Here is a 20,123-nt window from a genome sequence, read left to right as displayed (position 1 = left end):
CGACTAATAAAAGGCTCTCCTCGTCCTGCCTGACTTTGCACAGTGTCTGCGCAATAAAGCTCACTGGAAGGAATGCGTATTTACGCACCCCCCGCGGCCAGCTGTGTGCCAACGCATCCACGCCGAGGCTGCCCTCGGTTAGTGAATAAAATAGGCGACAGTGGGTATCGTCCGGCGACGCAAACAGATCTATCTACGCACAACCGAACTTCTTCCAAATTAGCTGGACCGTCTGGGGGTGGAGTCGCCATTCGCCGGGGGCGCAGCTCGGGAAGCGCGTCTGCCGCTGTATTGAGCGTACCCGGGATGTAAATGGCACGAAGGGACCTCAGATGCTTCTGACTCCAAAGGAGGAGATGACGAGCGAGATGCGACAGGTGACGAGAGCGCAAAACCGCCTTAACGGTAAATAACGCAACAGTCGCAATGTTACTGGTGTCGGCTAATACATCCTTCCCTCGCATCTCCATAGCGGAGCGTACAAGTCCCAGATATACAGCGCACCGCTCGCAGCAGTTGGGGTGCTATGCACACCCCTGAGACTGCAAGCCCGTCATACGTGGCTGATCATCCCGTGCTGAGGGCATTGCAATATACAGAATGCCAGGAGACCCCTCAGGGGCACATCTTCTATCGGAAATGCCGGGTCTACCACGGGGAAAAATTGAGATGACACGCAGGTGTAATGTTTACACGGTGTATGTCGGTGTGCCACGCTCTCCTCGAGACTCGATCGTAAGCCAACGCTGAAGCGGTCTCATATGAAGCAGCTCGGGCGGATGTCACAGCCGCAGCATGCTGTCATATGTCCAGGAGCTTCTGAATTGTTTCAGAGGGACCGCGTACTTCCCTCGAATTAAACCGAGGCAAGTCAGAACTGACTAGATTGCGCGCTCTTATAAAACACGCCAATTAGTCGATCGAGTCTTATTTCCATACTGAGAAAAAGGATCCTCTGCACGGGGCAAAGTTGCTCTTTCCCAGTCGACCTGAAGACTTAAACGAGCGAGATGCCGAAGCATTAACTCTCTGTGTTCGCGCACGTCTGCTAAGAACGGGCTATTATAAGTCGACGTACATAAAAGCAGAATGCGAACAACGCTCTCTCTCTGATATTTTAATGCCGTGACTACACATGGAGACACGGAGAGAGAGAGACAGCTCGAATGGTGTACTCAGTATTAATATGCCCACCCACGACGTAGAGCGAAAAACGGTCTAAAGCGAGGGGAGATGGACACATAAAGTACACGTCTTACAGGTCTAAGGCTGCAAACCGATCTGAATATTGAAATACGAGCCTCGGCGTTATCATCCAAAAAGAACACCTTCGTAGAGCCGGTGCGTAAATCAAATCGATCGTAACCCGCCGCGTATTTTGGGTACTATGAGATACAGGCTGGAAAAACCCTATCATCATCATCATCTCGGTAAGAGGGACCGGCTTGAACATCCTTCGCCAACAGGATATCGACTTTTGCACGCAGTACATGTGCATCGGACGCTTTCACCACAGTGAAACGAAAGCCCGAATTTTGGGGAGTGCCGGATTCGTAACCGAGGCGGATCGTGCGTAAAACCCAACGAAACGGGCTGGGAACTGAAGCCAAGCACCCAGGCACCGTACGAGGAGAAATAACGACACTACCGAAGTACCCGCGGTGGGGCAGCGAAGCGAGACAGGTGGGACTGCCGGTGCGTCTGCTGTGACAGCATAAACATCTACAGTATGTGTGTGACACTGACCTGAGCCCGCTGAGGGTAACGGTCATCTGGTCTCCTCTACGGAGAGCGCAGACTCCGATGAGGGTGCTGGTGGTCCGGTCTCCTCAGCGGAGAGCTCGGACTCCTCAGGTCACCCGCTGGCGATAGAGGAGAGGTAGGGGAGCTGGTGAGTACCCGCTCACGGCTCTCTCGATCCTCCGGAGACCTAGAGAGGGAAGAGGAATGCACTCTTATGTGTGGTTAAGTGGGTACCGGCCGAACAGCCGGTGGAACATATGCAAACCAAGGATTTTCCACCCGACCCTCTATCGGGGGAAGGAGCTCCATCTCCTGAAGAGTGATCCTCTGCCAATCCGGGTCGCCCTTCACTGGCCACTTAAACTCCCGAATTTCACGGGAAGCGGCTAAGCGGGCGGGGCGAGCTGCTGACGACCGGTTCCCCTGCGCTGCCGAGATGGGGTCCGAGGAGGGGAACGGAGGTGGTCGCCGCAGGACGCCGACGGCGAGAGACAGACTGAGGAGCCGGCGTGGTGGACCAAGGGCAGCTCTCTTCCGCCGGGGCATGACCTAAGAGATCGCCTCAGTCTGCGCAGCGGAGCTGTACGACTCCCCTGGCTCGCCGAAGAGGCCGGTCTGTGAGACAGGAGCATTCAAGTTGTTCTCGTCTGCGTCCGTCATGTCAGCCAGACACAGCCAAAGGTGGCGATCTTGAACCACTGTGGTGGACATCGCACGACTGAAGGTCGCGGGCTCCCTCGTAAATCCTTGTGAGCCTGCAGCAACGTTATTGCGTGCAGGGCCGAAGCCGCCTCTCCGGCATGCCTGATGGGCAGCGTCCGTGACCGGACAACTGTCTACAAACACGGGAGGGAAGGGTTGGGTGGTCCCTCCAGGAACGCATCCCGCTCTACTGAAGGGGTCCCCGCCCTTAGCGGCTCCGTTGGTGAGGGAGGTGAGGGGTGAAGCTGAACGGCCGGACGGCCGCAAATCACGTCAGCTCTTCGTGCCGTCGGGAAAGAAAGGCACAGGAGGAGAGGACCGAGAGGCCCGAGCAGCTCCGAAGTACCAATCATGTGGGCGGGACGGTTCGGGCGGAGAGGGGTTAACCTTTCCAACTCTACCGTCTCCGCCGCTCGCGGGCACGGCCGCCATCTCCGGAACGACTCTGCCTCGGAGGAAAAATGGACACCCCTCTGATGCTGCAGAAGTGACGGGACCAGAAGGAGGTCCAATGGATTCGGCAGACATCGTAGAACACGACTCTGCAGTCTCCACCGGAGCCTCAACCGGCTGAGGATGAGAAGGCCGGTAGGTGGAGGACGCATCCTCCGTCCTACTCAGCGTAGTGACGCGAAGGGCGCCCTGCGAGCGCTTGACAGCCGCACCATGGCGGCGTCAGCACTGCAAAGGCGCGGACAGCGTTCCCGTAGAAACGACAGTCGTCTCCGCAATCCAAGAGGTTTATGCTCTCACAGAGAGAACAGAAACTCTCCACGAACGCAGCCCCGGAGTGCTCGATGCCTGAGCACGAAGACAGCGCTCGTGACCGTCACTGGAACCCTTATACTTCTCGCATCCAAGATCGCACGGCGAAAAGCTATCCTGAAAAGGACGCTGATCTCCGCATATACGAGAGAGTGGCTGCCTTTAACAAGGCACAAAGCTCTCTCGTATCACTCTTTTAGGGAAATTCACTCAGATGCTTAGTTGATGAGCGCACAGGAAGGCAACGCACACACTAAACTCAAAACAATAAACAGATGTAGAGCCGTGGAATAAGCGAAGCGTCCGCTGTGATACTGCTAGTTCAACCAACTTCAGCAATCAAATCCCAACAGAGTAAAGTAGCTTCTCAGTAGCAGATAAAGCCGGCTTTCGAAGCGAAAAAGCTAATTTTCCTATTTGCACCTGCTGCTTATAAAGGCACCTGGCGGGGCGGCGCCAGCATTATGCAAATATCTCAATGCCAAGTTCATTGGCGTTTTAGTAGTATACGAAGCAGATTGGTCTCTCTAAGCGAGTTCCCAATTCGTCGGTCACGACGTGACGTCGTAGTGACCGACTGAAAGGGAACGTTTGTTTTAGTTTCCATATAAACACACATTGCTAGACAGTTAGGGACCACAATCTAATCAGTATTTAAAATAATATTTATTTTAAATTGTAATTTTTTTTATATGTAACATTTAATTATATTCCTCCAATTTTATGCACGTATATGTAAGAGCATAATTACAGCGCTTTTTACAATGTGTAAACTTTAAAAAGTTAGTGAGATGTTGGTTTTGCCGGTTGTTGATGAGTAACAGCTGTAAATGATCACAACACGCAGCCACGTCACAGGAGAAGAAGTGAACAGTGTCCCAATGTGAAGTGAGCTAGAGTCCTTACCAGTGCCCAAACCTGCATACACATTCTCAACATCGGGAGGTTGGGAACGAATTGAGACACTGGTCGAGCAGCACCCACAGGCGGCTTCAGTGGTTGGGTGAGCCGCTCTAATTTGCCCGTGTAGAACGTTGCGTCGCATTAGTTCCGCTTTTGGCACTCGCGTGTAAAATCAAAATAAATATATACTTTTTTATTTGGTCAGCACGGGGTGGCCACAGGGGTGGCCAGGGACATGTCTACAGAGGCACGGGCCACCCTTGGCCTCCGTGTAGAACTGCCACTGCTTCTCTGCGTTATGAGATAGCGGTGTTCTTTATTAAATAAACATTTCAGAAATAGGTACATTTATTAGGAATATCTTGTAAAAATATTTCAAACTGCAAACAACTAAATATAAACTTTGTATATTTTATTTTATATCAAACGCGTGCAAAACCCGCAACTTCATGTCCAAAAGTATCATGCATAAACTGTTCCAATGCATCCATTATTCCTTTACTTTAAAGGATAATTTATATTAGGGGTTCCCAATAAATGCGTTGCACAGGGCAAAGGTGGGTCATGCAAGTCACCTGGGTTGGCTGTGCATTACACTTAAAATATTTAAAAACAAACTGTTGTTCATTAGTTCACGTATTTATTGTGCTTGGACACTGGATGCGCAAGCAGCGCGTTTACAATGCGGATAAAGCTTAATGGACGCATTTCTGGAGCTGCGCCTGTCTGTTTACCTTAAATATAACATAAAAATATATATTATGTGATATATAAATATATATTATGACCTTATACAAGCAGTAGCTAATCAAGTGGAGCAGTTTCTTATAAAGAATATGGCATGCAGTTGCCTCAAAGTTAGAAAACATTAAAAAAACTTCGATGCAAAGTCGACTTAACATCAATGATAATATTATGGAAAATCAACAATTATGATTTTGTGATGAATGTGCTCCCGTGGCATGCAATTTTTACTTGATTTGTTTTATTGCAGCTAAAATAGCCGGTAAAGTAAAGATTTAACGGATATGTAATGCACAAATGAAATGGTAAGATTCGTTGTATTGCTGCCTGCCATAGTTTCACCAACTCCTCCACCCAAAATCTTTTTTATATATATAGTTTCTTAAGCCTGTAATAATAGTTCGCAGCTGATGTTTAGTTGGAAAAAAATTATTAAAAATCTAACAACCATCAGTTTAATGATGTCTTATTATGTGAATGTTTTATTCTTTAAATTTAAAAATAATTTAACACGGAGTGTACTTCAACTTTTTTTTACAGATATTTAGTTATATAGACTGCAATCTACACAAACTTTTATCACAGTCATGGCCCCTAGTGGCAAGGGCGTAGGTTTGATTCTGCCATTGGTGGGGACATAAATAAAATGGTTGCATTGCAAAAACTGTTTATCACCGTTTCCTTGACACAAACAACAGACAACTCAGTATGCACTTTACTCAGTAACATCTGACTCGCCACCCCCGGCCATACCAAATTTATAATAAACAATTTGTTATGTCCTAGAGCCTAATAAACAGTAACTGTTTAAGTCTTTGTCAAAAAAAAAAAGAAAATCACATTGTAAGATATAACCATATTTACTTTATAACAATGAAGAATATGCAATTAATATTTAATTCTTAATTTAATTTTGCCAAAAAAATCCCAGTGTTGAAGTAGGTATGTATTTCATGCTGTTTCCTGAACAACGTTTATTAATGTTTCTGTAGTTCACATTAAATCTTCTTTTCATTAACAGACAGTTAATCAGTGTGAAAAAAATAGTTTGTTTAAAATGCAACCTTACATTATGTCTACATCTGTGCAAGTAATGACCACAGTGCAGTAATGTAAAGTATTCAGCAATCATGACATGAATTCATGTTTTTACCATGTTGGGGTTATTTTCTTTCATGGATTAGGGACCCCCTAAATAACCTTGCTACCCCATTTATAAAAGGTTGACAAAAGTTTGCAACTCCTCAGGTTAACATGGGATTGTCGTGAATTGGTGAAAACACTGTCCTTGAATCATTATGTGACACAACTTGTTCCGTATTTTGTGAATGAAACAGTTACAGTGGGTATAATAATACTTTCTTCCTCACTTACCTGTAGCCCGAATAATCACGCGCGTCTTGTAGAGTGAACTTTGGAGCTTTGTACAAAGTGAAACCATCCTATCACACGTAGCAAGTAAAGCGATGTGAGTTAGCAATCATATTAGCGATGTGAGTTACGGAGGCGGGCATTGCAGAGAACGAAAGCTGTTAACCGTTTGTGTACCACATAGAGCGTCATTTTTACAGAACGGGATTGCAAAAGATTTCTAGTCTCATTTAATTGATTCCTGAAAAAAAATATAATAAGTAAAAAATAGAAAACACAAGAATAAGAAGGACATTAGTGGTTATATATAAATACAGATTAATTGTTTGATCGAAATTTTTGCTAGGGACAATTCAGTCTTCCCTGAATATTGCTAGGGACATGTCCCTAGCATCCCACCCTAAATCTACGCCCATGCCTAGTGGAGTCAAGTGGGATAAGGTATAGCTAAGAGTGCTCCAGACCAACCTTCCGAACGAATGACTTACAGAAGGGATACGTAACTAAGAACTTTTCGGGAAACACGTATTAACGATAAGGTACAGCTTAAGGTACAACTTAAGAACGACGTAAAGCTAAGAAGGTTTCGGGGAAAGCAGCCCTGTTCGTTTGGAATTTGCCTGGCGCACAGCTCTAGTCAGGGCCGGGTTTCCCGATAACGATTGAACTTAGCACTTAAGAGCGCTTTCTACGAGCTACTTAACGAACATTCGTCGTTCATTTACGTGCGTTTCCCAAAGATGCACGTATAAGGATCGCTCGCAACTGGGTAATGCAATAATCCTTAATAATACATAAACATAGATAATAAACAACAAATAAAAAGAATAATCTAAACTATATTATAAAATGCAGAAGGCATTGCGCAGTGGGACGAGTCCTAACTAAATATGAAAAAAGAATATTTCATGATGCACAAATTAAAACATTTATTAAGTCATTGAAAAATAATTAATAATATTTTAAAAAATATTAGTGCACATCGGCTGAAGATCATTAGCCTAAACAAGCTTCTGCTACAATTACGAGTCATTCAGTAAGTGACATTTCAGCACTTGACAAACGGATAGCGACTTGTTAGTAGCACTTAAAACCCAGCTGCAAGCTATCGTTTTAGCTCGTAGAAAGCGCTCTTGAGTGCTAAGTTCAATCGTTATCGGGAAACCCAGCCCAGGACCATTTCCGACAATAAAATGCGCTGCAAAGTTAACTAAAACAACTGCAAAATTTACCTGTAGCCTACAACGGACTCGAAAGCTAAAGAGAGTAATAGCTTTGAGCTGTTAAAAGCAGAACAGACCTTAAAGGAAGGATTGTAAATGGTGGATATAATATTAACATGTAATTTGCAGTCCGGATTAGGGTGGAATGGCACAGGCAGACTGCCGGTCTAAAAACCGAGACCGTTTTGACTTCATTCCGTACACGATGACAGGCAGCTGCTTTTATAAACGGCTTGTGCTTGTTTGTCTCCATGCTCAGTCTGGAAACATTTAAATGTTTCTAATAACAGAGCGATTTGTAAGTGCATTCCGGTCACGGAATATGGTCAAATAGTTCAATTAGTGCTGCTGTCAAATTAGGCTCATGTTTTTGTTAATTACGGCAAGTTACATCCAATATTATCGTTGCACCCGCTTGCTTTATTTTAGCTGCGTCACCTTAGCAGCTCCACTCCATCCAGCTGGCTCGCTGACGCTCGGCAAATGTTCGTTGAAGAGACACTGACGTTTTAAGGATAAAACCGCTTCATGCAGTGTTTTTAACGATTTAACGACCAACCGGAGGTAACTCTTAGTTGTAAACACACACTACATTAGCTGCACGCCGCTTGCTAGCTATGTTATTTCCAACACGGATTTGTTGTTCACAAAAGCAATTTCATGGAAAAATAATAGACTTGCATACAGTCAACCGGGGTTGTTCTAGTTCACGTTAATGCTACATATTTGCCATGCTATACAAAAATGCTTTAATATCATTAACATCATATCGATAACCCTGTCTGGCTGCCTTTCAGCGCTGTAACACCGGCAGGTAAATGGCAGTGAGCCCAGGTTTTATTTTGAAAAGAGCTTATTGAGGGGGCGTGGCATCACTTTGAAGCAATATCCCTGATTGGCTGACTACACGCGTGGATCGTAGTGACAAACTCTGCGAAAGATAGTGCCAAAAAGATCTGTAGACTTGTGCAGAAGGATTCGTGAATGCCCTCTGATCTGCACACACAGATTCAACACTTGCATGCTGAACTTTGCACAGAATGTGTAAGAATGTCTTTTTACAATGGTTGGAAAATACAAGTTAGACTGTGTTTGTTTGCAAATTGTGAGGAGGGCATTTGTAGATTTTTTAATGGAAAACAGCTAAACAGTTGTGCCAAAATTCTGAAAACAAATGCAACACAATCTACAAACAAATAATGACCCTCATGCGCAGACAAATCACTTTGCATTCATTTAAATTCTGTTTGTCAAGTACAAGTCGATGATTTCTATTTGTGAATCATAAAGAGTTGGTTTGCGGATTTTAAATCTATTTGTAAATCGCATTTTATATTTGTATGTCATGAAGAGTCTGTTCGTGGTTTTTATATATATTTGTAGATCTCGTTTTACATTTGCGGATCATGAGGAGTTTGTTTGCAGATTTGGAACGTATTTGCAGATTTGTTTTGTGTTTACAAATTGTAATATGCATTTTTGACTCCTAGTCTCTTCATTTTCAACGATTATGGCATTATTTTGTCACAAAAGCGAAACAATAGTGTCAGAAATCTGAAAACAAATGTGACACAATCTACAAATAGAAAATGATATTCATCTGCAAAGAATTCACTTTACATTAATTCAAATTCTGGTTTTCAAGTACAAGTCACTGATTTCTTTTTGTAAATCATGCTTTATATTTGTGGATCAGAAAGACGATTCGTAGATCTTGTTTTACATTTGCAGATCACGAGGACTGTGTTTGTGGATTTTTAATCTATTTGTAGATTGCGTTTTGTGTTTCCAAATTGTAATATCTATTTGTGACTTTTAGTCTGTCCATTTTCAATAATATTGGGCATCAAATTACCCCCATAGATCCTCTGCCAATCCCGGTCACCCGTCACTGGCCACTTAAACTCCCGATTTTCACGGGAAGCGGCTAAGCGGGCAGGGCGAGCTGCTGACGACCGGTTCCCCTGCGCTGCCGAGATGGGGTCCGAGGAGGGGAACGGAGGTGGCCGCCGCAGGACGCCGACGGCGAGAGGCAGACTGAGGAGCCAGCGTGGTGGACCAAGGGCAGCTCTCTTTCGCTGGGGCATGACCTAGGAGATCGCCTCAGTCTGCGCAGCGGAGCTGTACGACTGGTCTGTGAGACAGGAGCATTCAAGAAGTTGTTCTCGTCTGCGTCCATCATGTCAGCTAGACACAGCCAAAGGTGGGGATCTTGAACCACTGCGGTGGACATCGCACGACTGAAGGTTGCGGCCTCCCTCGTAAATCCTTGGTAAACCTGCAGCAACGTTATTGCGTGCAGGGCTGAAGCCGTCTCTCCGCATGCCTGATGGGCAGAGCCCGTAACCGGACGACTGTCTACAAACACGGGAGGGAAGGGTTGGGTGGTCCCTCCAGGAACGCAGCTGCATCGCAACCCCCCGCCCCACTGAAGGGGTCCCCGCCCTTAGCGGCTCCGTTGGTGAGGGAGGTGAGGGGTGAAAGCTGAATGGCCGAGACGGCTGCAAATCACGTCAGCTCTTCGTGCCATCGGGAAAGAAAGGCACAGGAGGAGAGGACCGAGAGGCCCGAACAGCTCCGAAGTACCAATCATGTGGGCGGTACGGTTCGGGCGGAGAGGGGTTAACCTCTCCAACTCTACCGTTTCCGCCGCTCGATCGGGCACGGCCGCCATCTCCGGGACGACTCTGTCTTGGAGGAAAAATGGACACCCCTCTGATGCTGCAAAGGCTTTTTCGCTTTTATCTTTTGATTCAACTACCAGCAGTTCAGCACAGTGCTCAAACTAAACAATTGGGCACTCACACTAAAACTACAAATTCCTGGAACTATATTGATATTTGGAACATTCAACAACTTGGGGAATTTGTCAAAGCGGTCTACCAGCCTGCTATTGCCGGCAGCTGACAATCCTAAAACAGGACAACACAGCTGCCCACACTCAAACAGAAGAAAAGAAGAAAGAATGCCTTCTTCTGGATCTAAATCCACCTGCTGCTCAAATTGCCACAGACTTTTACAAAAGATTGCAGTTCTCGAAACAAAGTTACTTGTGGCGCTGCCGACCCTGCCAGAACATACAGCGGAGCTTCATCGTGGTCCTTCTCAACATAAAGCTGGTGAGTCCTGTGAACCTAATGCTTTTAAACAGGTCATAGTGAGCTCAGAGAAACCTAAAGAAATTGAGGACACAAACCGATGGCATAAACAGGGTGCGAGACCCAAAAGTGCTCAAGACATTAGACTGTCACGAGTGTCACAAATTGCTGCATTAGCATCATCTACCCCAGATATGTGTACAACTCGAGTAGCCAATATTGGTTTTCTACCACCCCCTGTACGGCTTGAAAATAGATTTGAAGCACTAATGAGTTTGGGTGAAGAATCCCCAAATGTTAATGGACACAGATCATGTCAGCCAGTAGCTTACAGAGCTAACAGACGCTCAACATCATATAGGCAGCGGCGCTCCGCTCAGACAGCAGCCGAGCCAAACACGCTGATAGTGGGTGACAATATTATCAGAAACTTTGAAAGCAAGGCTACCCGTACATACTGTTTTCCTCGGGCAACGGTTTCTGATGTTAACAAGGAACTTTGCAACATTCTGATGAAACATAAGTCTGTCAGTCGGATTGTCATACATGTGGGAAAGAATGATATTCGGAAAGAGCAGTCTGAGCTCCTTAAGGGGGATTTCAATGAACTTTTTGAAACACTTACAAGACTGAAAGTTCAATTTTTCATCAGTGGACCTCTTCCAGCCCGAGGAACAAATATGTTTTCTCGTCTACTAAGCTTAAATTCATGGCTGCAAAAAACCTGCAACATGAGAGGACTGAATTACATTGACAATTTCAATATCTTTTGGAGTCAAAGGCAACTTTTTAACACAGATGGTATTCACCCAAACAAACTAGGTGCTAGGTTGCTTAAAGACAATATCTTTTTCTCCATGCATCATCCATCAGCTGAGTGTGCCAGTCCACTACTGAACAGCGGAAATGACCACAGGATTTTACACCAGCACCTGGATGGACATTCAGATGACAAGGATAAAACTCTGCATTCACAACTACTGTTCACAGACACAGCTCAGGCTGAGCCCTGCCCACAGAACTCGCTACAGCTGGATTGTGAATCAACACCCAAGGACGTTTCTGTTGATAATGACCAGAGGAATGATAACACTCCCTCCCAGCCTTCAGGAACACCAGAATCACAGCTGATGTCGTCACACTCTCTCTCCCTCTCTCCAACATCACCACTTCTGGGCTTTTCAGAGAAAATGGAGAAACTGGTATCTGCTGGAACAAAGCTCTCCCACTCTATTGCTGCGAATCCCCAAATATCAACCAAGAAACGGCGGGCTCCTCAACCACCAAAGCCTTCGGGCCCAGCCCGCCCTCCCCCTCCATCTCAGAGAGCACTCCGACCTCTGCCTCAACGTCAGGGATCACACCAGCCCTCATCTGCAAACAGCACTGGTAACTGATGTGTGTTGGGTTCCCGCTACGTCAGCAGTAACAATCATAAATATTTTAAGAACAAGCGGGCGCCCGATGTCCCTTTAGCTTTCCCTATCTCTGTCCTGACATGTGATAGAAAGATGAAGGCTGTCTCCAGCCGCACAGCAATTCTATCTAATCTACTGCCTATTATACGTCATTCTGAGATTGATACAGTTCCAAAACCAGTTACTGTTAAGTTAGCACTTCTGAACATCCGTTCACTAAAGAACAAATCCTTTTTAGTTAATGATCTTATCACCACTAACAACCTGGACTTTATGTTTCTAAATGAAACTTGGTTAGATGACAGCTGCAGTGCTACAGTCCTCAATGAATCAGCCCCACCCAACTTTACCTTTATAAGTGTATGTAGAGCTGTTAGAAGGGGTGGAGGAATAGCTGCTTTATTCAAAGATGCCTTTCAATGCAAGCAAGTGTTACTTGGTGATTACCAGTCTTTTGAATATTTGTGTATTGCTCTAAAAGGTACACCACGCATTCTGTTTACAATTATTTATAGACCTCCCAAATACACCTCAGCATTTGTTGATGAATTCACAGAACTTTTGTCAACAATTTCCTCTGAATTTGATTATTTTGTTATTGCTGGAGATTTCAATATTCATATAGACAATTCAGAAAACAATACTGCGATTGAACTGTTAAATGTTTTAAACACTTTTGATCTGACCCAGCACGTGCAAGGTCCTACACACAATCGGGGACACACTCTTGATCTGCTCATTAGCAAGGGTCTAAACATTTCATCCACTGTAATCAAGGATGAAGCGCTATCTGACCATTTCTGTGTTTACTTTGATTTATTGATCTGTCCTGCCACTGATGCTAGATCTGTCTATATCAAAAAAAGGTTCATAAACGAGAACACCAGTGAGGTATTTATGAATGCTATGTCAATGTTGCCAAACATATCCGCAGACTCTGTTGATGTTCTCCTTGAAAACTTTAACATAAAAGTTAAAGATGCTATTGATGATATAGCTCCAGTAAAGGTCAGGATGATCACTGGCAGACGTAAAGCACCCTGGAGAAACACAACAGCAGTACAGCACATGAAAAGAACATGCAGAAAAGCTGAACGTATGTGGCGGAAAACAAAACTTGAAGTACATTATAGCATCTATAAGGACAGTCTTCGTGCTTTCAATGTAGAACTAGGCACAGCTAGACAGACCTTCTTCTCCAATATTATAAATAACAACATAAACCACACTCGCACTCTTTTTGCTACTGTAGAGAGACTAACAAACCCCCCAAATCAAGTTCCTAGTGAAATGCTCTCTGACAACAAATGCAATGAGTTTGCCAAGTTTTTCTCTGAGAAGATCAGTAATATCAGAATGGCAATCAATACGACCTCAAATTGTACTGTGGTCAGTCAGATATCATTGCAACAACCTCAGAAATTAGCCATTCTCTCAGAATTTGACATAATTGATATAAAAACCTTGGAAGAAACAGTACAACATCTTAAAGCATCAACTTGCAGCCTTGACACTCTCCCCACATCTTTTCTCAAAAAGGTGCTTAACTGCTTAGAAACTGACCTCTTAAAAATAGTAAACACCTCTCTGATCACAGGCACTTTTCCAGAGTCATTAAAAACAGCAGTTGTAAAGCCTCTCCTAAAAAAGAGTAACCTAGACAAAACCATACTTAGCAACTACAGACCTATCTCAAATCTTCCGTTTATAAGCAAGATCGTTGAAAAGGTTGTTTTCAATCAGCTGAACAAATTCTTAAACTCAAATGGCTATCTGGACAACTTTCAATCTGGTTTCCGTCAGCATCACAGCACAGAGACAGTGCTCATAAAGATAATAAATGATATTCGCTTAAACTCTGATTCAGGTAAAATATCAGTGCTGGTGCTACTAGATCTTAGTGCTGCCTTTGACACAGTAGATCACACCATACTCTTACATAGACTGGAAAACTGGGTAGGGCTCTCTGGGATGGTTCTCAAATGGTTTAAAACATACCTACAAGGAAGAGGTTACTATGTGAACATAGGTAACCATAAATCTGAGTGGACATCCATGACATGTGGAGTCCCACAGGGTTCAATTCTTGCACCCCTTCTGTTTAATTTGTATATGCTCCCACTTGGTCAAATAATGAAAAAGAACCAAATTGCTTACCACAGCTATGCAGATGACACCCAGATATACTTAGCCCTGTCACCCAATGACTACAGCCCCATTGACTCTCTATGTAAATGCATTGATGAAATTAACTGTTGGATGCGTCAAAACTTCCTCCAGTTAAACAAAGACAAAACCGAAGTCATTGTATTTGGAAATAAAGATGAAACTCTCAAAGTTAACACATACCTTGACTCTAGGGGTCTAAAGACACAAAATAAAGTCAGAAATCTTGGTGTAATTTTAGAGTCTGACCTTAATTTCAGTAGTCACGTGAAAGCGATAAGCAAATCAGCTTACTACCATCTCAGAAATATTGCCAGAATTAGATGTTTTGTCTCAAGACAGGACTTAGAGAAACTTGTTCATGCTTTCATCACCAGCAGGGTGGATTACTGCAATGGACTCCTTACTGGGATCCCCAAAAAGACCATTAGACAGCTGCAGCTCATACAGAACGCTGCTGCCAGAAATCTGACCAGAACCAAAAAATCTGAGCACATCACTCCAGTCCTCAGGTCCTTACACTGGCTTCCTGTTACATTTAGAATAGATTTTAAAGTATTGTTACTCGTTTATAAATCACTTCATGGCTTAGGACCCAAATACATGACCGATATGCTAACTGAATATAAACCTAACAGATTACTCAGATCATTAGGATCAGGTCAGTTAGAAATACCAAGGGTTCACTCAAAACAAGGTGCGTCAGCATTTAGCTTTTATGCCACCTCTAGCTGGAATCAACTTCCAGAAGAGATCAGATGTGCTTCAACAGTAAACACTTTTAAATCTAGATTAAAAACACATCTGTTTAACTCTGCATTTACTGAATGAGCACTGTGCTGCTTCACACTGACTGCACCTTTAACTCAAGTCACTTTTACTCCTGTTTTATTCTTTTTAACATTTTAAACTGTTTTATTAAAATCACATTTATTTTCTTTAATTGTTATTTTAAATTCTCATGTATCTTTGTCTTTATTGTGATCTTATCGTGTAAATCTTATTTTTACATTTTCTTTTTCTTTTTTATATATTGTTTTCTCATTTCTGTGTAAAGCACTTTGAATGACCTCTGTGTATGAAATGTGCTATACAAATAAACTTGCCTTGCCTTGCCTTGCCTTGCCTTGCCTTGCCTTGCCTTGCGTGACGGGACCAGAAGGAGGTCCAATGGATTCGGCAGAAATCGTAGAACACGACTCTGCAATCTCCACCGGAGCCTCAACCGGCTGAGGATGAGAAGGCCGGTAGGTGGAGGACGCATCCTCCGTCCTACTAAGCGTAGTGATGCGAAGAGCGTCCTGCGAGCGCTTGACAGCCGCACCATGGCAGCGTCAGCACTGCAAAGGCGCGGACAGCATTCCCGTAGAAACGTCAGTCGTCTCCGCAATCCAAGAGGGTTACGCTCTCACAGAGAGAACAAAAACTCTCCACGAACGCAGCCTTGGAGTGCTTGATGCCTAAGCACGAGGACAGTGCTCGTGACCGTCACTGGAACCCTTATACTGTACCTCTCGCATCCAAGATCGCACGGACGAAGAGCAATCCTGAACAGGACGCTGATCTCCGAATATACGAGAGAGTGGCTGTCTTTAAAAAGACACAGAGCTCTCACGTATCACTCTATTAGGGAAATCACTCTTTAGGTGCTCAGCTGATGATGCGCACAGGGAGAGGCAACGCACACACAAAACTCAAAACAAAAATATGCAGAGCAGTGGAATACTGCGAGCGTCCGCTGTGTTAGTACTGCTTGTCAATCAACTTCAGCAACCGTTCCCAGAAGAGCAAGTAGCTTCTCAGTAGCAGATAATGCCGGCTTTCGAAGCGAAAAAGCTAATTTCCATATTTGCACCTGCTGCTTATAAAGGCACCTGGCGGGGCGGCGCCAGCATTATGCAAATAACTCAATGCCAAGTTCATTGGCGTTTTAGTAGTATACGAAGCAGATTGGTCTCTCTAAGCGAGTTCCCAATTCGTCGGTCATGACGTGACGTCGTAGTGACCGACTGAAAGGGAACCCCAGTTTAAGATAAATGTTAAATAATTGTGTTGTTTTTCACTTGTATTGAAATTGTTATTTTTTTATTAAAACCTTTACATCCCGTTTTCTTTTAGTCACAGAAGTAAAAAAGCAGGCTTTTAATTGCTTTAAATGTATGGCTATCCAATATCTTCAAATAATTTACAAGTATGTAAGAAAAGGTTTGTACTCTAAAAATACTTTATTTGTAACAAACAGGAGATAAAGAATTTACAAACGGCTCTCCGCAAGGTTCAGCACTTGGACAGCGTCAGTTTTTTAAGCATTACTTAAAAATGTTTATCATCTCACCATATCCACAGGTACAGAGTCATCATATACAATAAATCCGTGAGGTAGCATTTAAAAAAACATTTCAAAACAGATGCATTTGTTTAAAGCAAAGCATTTATTTACTTACCAGGCTACAATCCTTTAATCTTTCATATTTAAAAGCGTTTTTGTGCTGCTGCGCATTCATGTTTGTGATGAGCAAACCCGTGTATTCGTCCCGTTTATAGGCGCATATTACTAATGCGCTCTTTAAATAACAAAAAACATATTGCGCCATTGACTTTAGACTATAGACCAGGTTTTTGTTTGTCAATGGCATAGTCTATTTTAGTTATCTCAAAATAGCAACGCGCCAACAATGCGCCTGAACACACATCGTTTTCAGACCAGAACGCCCATGAGCGCAAAAGGGGGCGCAAATGCATTTGTTATTTAAACAACGTGACGCTAAATGTGAAAATGATAATTGTGCAGGGTGGAAACTAGCAAAAGACACTTGCGTCGCGCATTGCGCTGCATTGCGACGGGTGTAAGACAGAGCCCAAAGAGTTTAAAATGTAAAGGATCAGTGCAGAAATATTATTGACTCTTGTGTTGATCTGAAGCTGAAATAATCACTCAATACATGAAACACTCAGTGGATGTTACTGCTGATAAAAGAGAGAAACTCAGTCATTATGATCAAGAGTTCACAAACTTTATCCACCTGCACTGTAAATGTTTACACAAACATCTGTGTGTATGTTGTTTGATTTAAGTTTAGATGATCAGATCAAATTCTGATAAACAAAATAAACATAAAATCATGTATTAACCATGACCAAATATTTATGTTTATGTTTGTTTTTAAATTCATTTTAATGTGTTGTGTTATTTTACTTAATCTGTTTTCTCTTTAACACATGAACTCTTTAGTACGTGAGAGACTTTCAATCATAGAGAACAGGACTGTAAAAGATTGTGAGTTTATTTTTATCATGTCTTTATTAAATTATTCATTATAAGACAAACTTTAATTTGCAATATAATTTAACACACTGTGTGTTATATCATATGTAAGTAAAACAGATTTATTAGATTTTACTGTGAATGTTTAATCTTATTCTCAATCTTAAGTATACTTCTGTTATGATTTCTGTTTAACTCTTTACTGTCTGTCTGTTTTTAGTGAAATCACTGTTAGGAAAATATGCAGGTAAGTTAAAGTTTGATGTCATCATTAAAGTGTTATAGATCTACAGCTGTTAGATGAGACTGTATGTGATTTTATTGACACATTGAATTTGTTTGTTATCCTCTTTATATTTTTCATCTGTGTTCATTTATTGTTATTTATTGTTCAGATTTGTCTTGTTTTGTTTCAGTTAATTTTCTCTATGTAGTTTGTTTATGTTTGTTTATTTCTCTGTAAAGTGATGTTGTTTTATAGAAAGACACAAACTAATAATATTATTATCATCATTATTACAACATTCATCTGTAAAGCAGAAATCTCAATATTTTAACAGTGAATGTGACTCTGGATCCTGATTCAGCTCATCCAGATCTAATTGTGTCTGATGATGGGAAACAAGTGAGATGTGGACAGCAATCAGGAACAGTGAAGGATGAAGATCAAAAGTCAAATAACAAGTTTGATAGAGAGCTCTGTGTTCTTGGAAATGAAGGATTCACCTCAGGGTGTTTTTACTATGAGGTGCAGGTGAAGAAGTTAAGTAGGTGGTTTGTGGGTGTGGCCAGAGAATCTGCTGAGAGAAAGGGGTGGATCAGTCTGAATCCTGTGAGTGGATACTGGATGGCTGGTTTGAGAGGAGGAAAGTATCAGGCTAGTGAGGGTTCTTCATATGTTCCTCTTTCCCTGAGTGTGAAGCCTCAGAGAGTTGGGGTGTTTGTGGATTATGAGGAGGGTCGAGTCTCTTTTTATGATGTGGAGTCTATGTGTCATATCTACTCTTTTACTGAGCAATCTTTTAATGCGAAACTACATCCTGTTGTTTCTTTAGGTTATGTTTATTCTAAAAACTCCTCAAAAGCACCACTCATCATCTGCAGTGATCTCTCATGAGATCTGATAAATATCTGATCTAAAAATATAAATCCTCTCTGGAGAGTATATCAAACCCATTTGAAGAGACTCCATTGTAAAGCTATTATACAGTTATGTGTTTAATTTTAATAAACATATATAACATATGTATACGTGTGAATCTGTATATCAAGCCAAACACACAGTCGTGTCATTCACACCAGACTTTCGCACTGTATCATTTGTTCTTATGGCCACCAAACTGTTGTGGTTTTATCTTCAATATATGTGATCCAGTCTTTGAAAACCCAGCTTAAGTAATTGAATTGATGTCTATAAAACTGCAGTGGAAAGATTTGTTGGCTGTTGTGATAAAAATACTTTCAGATCAATGTTAATAAAACTGAGGAGGTCATCACAGACCCCAGATCAGTGGGAGATATATAGGAGCTCTGTTGTTGTTCACAGTCAGGACATTAATCAGATTGCTTCCTGTACTGTAAATATTTGGAAGTGTTCAGCTCCCTAAAGGGGTTAAATGCAGAATTCACAATCCAACTGTGTTACCACAAATTGCCCATTATAAATCTTTTACTTTTGTAGGATGAATTTATGTAGAAAATTTGCAGATTGGGTCAAAACATTTCAGTATTGGAATTTTTACCATTTCACCGGGGCGTTTCTAGACTTTAAGGACAACCTGGGCTTAGCCCGGCTGGACCTGATGTAAATTTCGTACAAGAAGTCCATTCTCAAATAACGAATCTATGAAACCACATTGTATGTGTACATACTCCACCATCCTGTACAAAATCATAAGATTGCAAGAATGTACACTTACTCCCTGCTGAAAAAACAGCAAGACCAGCATATGTTGTGTTTTGGTGCTGGTATGCTGATGACCACCAGCTAAACCAGCATCAAACCAGCATAGACCAGCATAATTCCCATGCCGGTTTGATGCTGTTTTTTTCAGCAGGGCTGACAACAATACGGAAGCAATACAAATGAAAAACAAAAATAGAAATCATGGTTGTTTAAAATGCTTTTCAAATGTTGTAATTCTTAACTAAGTGCAACTCCAACAACAGATAAACTAAAACAAGATAATATCAAAACAAAACATACTGTCACAAATCTTGTCATGACAATCCCCAATAAACGCTTATAAACACACAATAAAGACTTTTAAATGATGTGTTAAATGATAACCTACTAAAACACTAAATAAAACTAAGTAAAACAGTGCTAATTGCAAAAACAAGTCTTACCTTTTGTCGTTGAGCAGGTTTTATTCCACAAGTGGCCATATTAAAAATGCGCGCAAATAATTAATACATTTCACTTCGACTGTGCTACAATTCCCAGTGGAAGAGAACAAGTTTATTTATTCATAGAGAACAAATCATATTACTTCTGGAACAGTGATGGGAGTAACGCATTACAAAATATAATAAATTACAGTAATATATTAGTTTTTGCTGTAACGCAGTAATATAACGCATTACTAATAAAATTTTGGTAATATTTTACTCGTTACAGTCTTAGTAACGCGCACGTTACAACAATGCATTTCAAAAATAGACCGTGTTATTTTTTTTTATATATTAGACCAATGCGCGCGACCAGCATCCACACAGGAAAAAT

At 42.3% G+C, this 20,123-nt stretch overlaps 1 protein-coding gene across 1 annotated transcript in view; it reads left to right on the top strand.

The window, feature by feature from the left end:
• Nucleotides 1-18,601, top strand: part of LOC135733866 (butyrophilin subfamily 2 member A1-like) — a 172,468-nt gene extending 153,867 nt beyond the window's left edge. Inside the window, exon 9 of the mRNA XM_073813787.1 lies at nucleotides 17,959-18,601. Coding sequence (XP_073669888.1) covers nucleotides 17,959-18,515 — 557 coding nt within the window. The 3' untranslated portion in view covers nucleotides 18,516-18,601. The remainder of the gene's footprint in view (nucleotides 1-17,958) is intronic.
• The last annotated feature ends 1,522 nt before the right edge of the window (nucleotides 18,602-20,123 follow it).

This window comes from Paramisgurnus dabryanus, chromosome 3, assembly GCF_030506205.2.
Source record: "Paramisgurnus dabryanus chromosome 3, PD_genome_1.1, whole genome shotgun sequence".
Classification (NCBI taxonomy): Eukaryota; Metazoa; Chordata; class Actinopteri; order Cypriniformes; family Cobitidae; genus Paramisgurnus; species Paramisgurnus dabryanus.
This window is presented reverse-complemented; position numbering and strand designations above follow the sequence as displayed.